The sequence below is a fragment of the Prunus dulcis genome, chromosome 2 (assembly GCF_902201215.1).
Source record: "Prunus dulcis chromosome 2, ALMONDv2, whole genome shotgun sequence".
NCBI classification, from domain to species: domain Eukaryota; kingdom Viridiplantae; phylum Streptophyta; class Magnoliopsida; order Rosales; family Rosaceae; genus Prunus; species Prunus dulcis.
Window position 1 is genome coordinate 20,362,054 of NC_047651.1, and position 4,521 is coordinate 20,366,574.

At 39.9% G+C, this 4,521-nt stretch overlaps 1 protein-coding gene across 1 annotated transcript; it reads right to left on the minus strand.

Moving 5' to 3' along the window:
• Positions 1-594: 594 nt before the first annotated feature.
• LOC117620354 (zinc finger CCCH domain-containing protein 40-like) lies at positions 595-3,255 on the minus strand. The gene is made up of 4 exons (XM_034350526.1): positions 3,071-3,255; positions 2,386-2,765; positions 2,053-2,276; positions 595-1,563 (listed from the first exon to the last, which is right to left on the minus strand). The coding sequence occupies exons 2-4, from the start codon at positions 2,758-2,760 to the stop codon at positions 666-668; spliced, it is 1,497 nt and encodes a 498-aa protein (XP_034206417.1). The 5' UTR covers positions 2,761-2,765; positions 3,071-3,255; the 3' UTR covers positions 595-665.
• Between the last annotated feature and the right edge of the window lie 1,266 nt (positions 3,256-4,521).

Genomic DNA, 4,521 nt, shown 5'->3' on the forward strand with positions numbered 1-4,521 from the left:
AATAAAAACTTAGAGTGAAAAATGGTCTTGGCGTGCATATTTGAGATCTCAAGTTCAAATTTCCATAATATCTTAGTTGTGTATATGTGAGAAATCATCATCCCCTGTAATTTAAACTGTGCTTGTAATAAATAAAAAAACAAAAACATTGGTTTATGGGAGCCCAAAATTTCAGGACGAGACTGGTGAGCCACGTTGGGTAGCTACTCCATGGAAGCCCATTAGCGCAAAAAGAAACGTTCCTCTCCTCTCTTTTTTTTTCTTCTTGACAGTCAGAATCACATTTTTTTTTTCTTGACAGTCAAAATCATATCAAACATCGATCGTTCACAAGATAATTGATCAAACTATTACGTTTAGGAAAGTCAACACCGCTCTTAAACTGGTCAAGGAAATGTCACTTGGATTTATTTGCTAAGATGATGTTTTGTTGGTCTGTTTCAAAATGATGCTGAGACAACCCATCTTTGAAGCTAAAGAAAGATTATGAGACGACCAATCATTTTCATTATAGATGGTTCAAGAAAACATATATATATATATTTTTTGGTAAAAAGAAAACATATTTCAAAAATATAATTTCAACGCATAACATATAAAGAACAAAATCATTTAATTAATAAACCAAGATATTACTTTTACAAAATCACAACAGAAGGATAGTGTCACTGCTGTGATGACCCTGTCTGCGCAGACCCAGAACCAGATGGTGTGGACCCCGAAGGTCCAGAATTTGATGGTGCAGATCCTGATGATGTAGAGCCCGAGTGTGCAGGCCCTGGTGTTGCTGAATTCTGGTACTGTTGGTTCATTGGCAAGGACGGTGGTGGCGTCACTCCAGCATGATATTGCGGAGGGTATTGCTGGTGCGGTGCTGGTGGAGGAGGCATATACCCGTAGGGAGGAGGATAAAACTGCTGCCGATATTGGGCATGTGGTTGAGGCATGTTTTGAAAAGCATAATGCTGACTACGTTGCTGCCTTTCTGCACTGGAATTGTTCTCGCCTGAACCCGTAGGCCCACTAGGAGCCCCTTCCTGGGATGGAACTATAGCCCCCATTCTTTGAGGATCCATTGATGGATAAAATGATCTCTCCTGTGAGGGTGGAGGTGGCATGTTGTAATAGTGCACTGGTGCAGGTTGGTCTTGTAATTGGTTCTGCTGTTGAGATATGACTGCCCGAGGCAACAACCCACTATGAGCCACTGCTTGCTGCCTAGCTTCAGCTGTGCCCTCTGAGTCCTGTTTTGGTGCTTGGGGCCTACCCCACATTAACTTCAATCTCAAACCCTTTATTACCAGTTTATTAGAGAGTTCTTCTGCAGCCTTTTCTGCACCTTCTCTTGTTGTGTAGGTTACAAAAGCACATGCTCGTTGGAGTACCATCCTAACAGATTCTATTTCACCATGAGCGTAAAATTGATCCCTCAAATCCTGCTCAGAAATTCTCTCATCCAGCCCACCCACATATAGAGTTCTTATGCTTTCATCCTCAGGAGGTTCCAGGGAGGGCATCTCTCCAGCCTTGTTAAGCAGCTTCATCGCCACTGGATCATTGACTCTGCAGATAATTTAGATGAGATGTGAGCATTACAAACTTCAGAAATCCGTACATTATAGTTTATGAGCATGTACAAACATGCAACAGAAAGATTAGGGATATAGGTTTGTGAAAGCTATTGTGTTGGCCGAAAATGCTAGCTAGAGGCTACAATCTTCAGAATAAATATCTTGAACTAAGAGGAACATGAAAAAAGATCTTAAACAAATTAACCAAAAAGGAGAAGGAAAAAAGGAGACTTTATCTACTTGCAAGGAAATTACATCTACCAATATTTCAGACAAGAATTTCATTCCCAACTGAAAAAGGTAGACTTTAATCTGAGGAAATAATCGAGTGGAAAATATTAAACATAAGAAACAATGCTAATCAACAAACAAATTCACAGTTTTAAGTAGCCAACTGTAACTATAAGGAAAAAAACATGCAACTGGAAATTCATGCTTCATTGTCATACTGAGAACAGGAAATATGAAGCATTGGACATACCCATAGTAACGATCTTTGATGTTTTGCTGTGACAACTCCCCAGTTATGGGCATTTCGTGCCTGTAAGGACACTCAGCACCTCTTGTGCACTCACCCCGAATGTAGAAACTGCAAACATGTGCTCTGTTCCTTTTGTAATAGGGTGTTGTTCTTTGAAGCTTCAGAATAGTGTCACTGGGTCGTGCCTTTCCGTATGAAGATTCATAGTCTATACCAGCTCTAGCCTGCAATCACAAATCAAAATTAAAATTAGACACTAAAGGATTCCAAAAGATTTACACAAATTAGTACCCTAACTAAGCTGGCTGTTCAAGGCAAAGACAGAAAAGTTACCTTTCGGTCATGCTCCTCAGCGAAAAACTCCCTATTTACATCACTCTTTGGAATGGCATCGTTGGAACTGATGGCCAGAGCAGTATCTCGAACCTGAACTGGCAAGCCGTATTCCAGATCCAAGAGGCAAACTTGACAAACATTTTTCAACTTACTGCACGTCTGACAAATCTCTGACTTCTTAAATCGAGCATCACGACCAGGTCTCCACCTGAAAACGGTGAATGGACGAGTGCAAATCTTGCACTCCTTGTCGTAATCAGCTCGTGTCATCCGGACGTAGGGATTGTCGCCCAAGCATGACTCGCAGATGATGGGAAAGTCTGAACGTTCCCAACCATCCGCCTCCACATTCCTGAGCAACCTGTGCGCCATATAACCTTGCAAACAAAATTTCCCATAATCACTTAGAATTTCGTCAATTTATTGGTCTCAAATTCAGCTGGGTTAAAATAGAATATAACTCTTCTTTTTCCCTCTCGCACACAATATAAATACAAAGCCAAAAGCTAGAAAAAGATACTAAATCCTTAACCAATAAGGTAATCATTTACATCCCTCTCACACACGATATCATCAAACATTGCTTCTATTTGGATTTAAAAGACTGAAAAATAAAAAAAAATCAATGAATAACAGACATAGAAGACAAATCAATATGAAACAAATAGAAACCCTAATTTACCTGGAGATGAGATAGTCTGACTGCTGTCGCGATGAGACAGCCGGATAAGACCACCGGTCCCCGCTGGAGGTTGGCGCGCTTGGGTAGGGCCGAACGGTGCGAGCTCAAGCGTGAGGGTTATAAAATTTCAGAGGTGCGAACAAGGAGATCATCGATGGTCCTCCCACAAGCCAAGCTCTCTTTGGCTCCCTTGGAGATGACACGGGCTCGTTCGCTGGAACCCAAGACTTAACGGCCCAGTGCATTTTATTTCCTTTTGAATCCTTCGGAAGCCCATTAGATTTCACATAATTTTTTTATTAAAAAAATTATAATTTTGTTTTGATTTTTTGTTCAAGTGTTCAAACCGCTCTCTTTTTATTTTTATTTTTACTAGAAAGGGAAAAAGAAGAGAGAGAAATTTCTCTTATGAACCATTTAGCAATCTGCATATTTGATAATAGATAGAGAAGTTTTAAAAAAAATCTCAAATTTTGATATGCAATCGATATCGAGGAGGCGAAATAGAACACAAGGCGCGTAGACAAATGTTCTTAACCACTTGCTTTACAAGTCCCTTATAAGTATTATTATTATGATTCTCAAATAAAGTAGTAGTATTATTATTATTTAATTTTTGCGTTTCCCTTTTTTTTTAAATTTATTGTTTCCCTATGTCCCCATATCGCATATTTGTGTATGTGCAACATAAATGGCATTGTGAGGGAAAGGCGAATGAAAAACTATTTGCTAAGATGTCAAGTTGTCATAATTTGCCTTTACTTCTCTTGATTCCTACTAGCAATATCTGTTGTACCAACGAGCTCAATATGAGTCCAATAACTGTCCAAACCATGCACTGATATTATCTGCAGCTTAACCACCTAGGAGAGAGAAGGCCCAATGGACCTCTAGGTGGATTGGAAGAGCAGTCGGTTCGTGCGTTGGATTTGAATGGTGGAGGAATTAAAATTGAAGCCTATGGCAGAAGATCGCAAGGTGTTTTTTGTAAAGCTTAAATTGAAGAGTACCATGCTTCAATGGTGGAAGCGAGTTGAAGATCTGCGTGCTCGACAAGGGAAGCACAAGATCAACACATGGGATCGTATGAAATCCAAGTTACGAAAGCAGTTTTTACCGGCTGATTATACCATGGAGTTATATGAGTGGTTTCATCACTTAAAGGAACGAGACATGTCTGTTCAAGAATATACATCATAGTTTAATAATCTCTCAATTCGAGTTGGTTTGAATAAGACTAATGAACATATGACATCCCGTTATCTTTCTGGTTTGAATCAGACAATTCGAGATGAGATAAGGGTGGTCCGTTTGTTCAACCTTGAAGATGCTTGACCAGCTACTTTAATGGCAGAGCGAAGACTATCGCGTCGTGGTGGAAAGATAGCAGTTTCCAGCTGCCCAAGTATGGGTTGGTGAAGAGATACTTTTAATGTTCATGGCGTCCAAAG

Excerpts from the sequence above, each read along its gene's own strand:
- LOC117620354 (XM_034350526.1), bottom strand. The coding sequence starts at position 2,760 with ATGGCGCACAGGTTGCTCAGGAATGTGGAGGCGGATGGTTGGGAACGT. Across the intron at positions 2,277-2,385 it reads CTGAGGAGCATGACCGAAAG|GCTAGAGCTGGTATAGACTA; the intron begins GTAACTTTTCTG and ends TTGTGATTGCAG. Across the intron at positions 1,564-2,052 it reads ATCAAAGATCGTTACTATGG|AGTCAATGATCCAGTGGCGA; the intron begins GTATGTCCAATG and ends AATTATCTGCAG.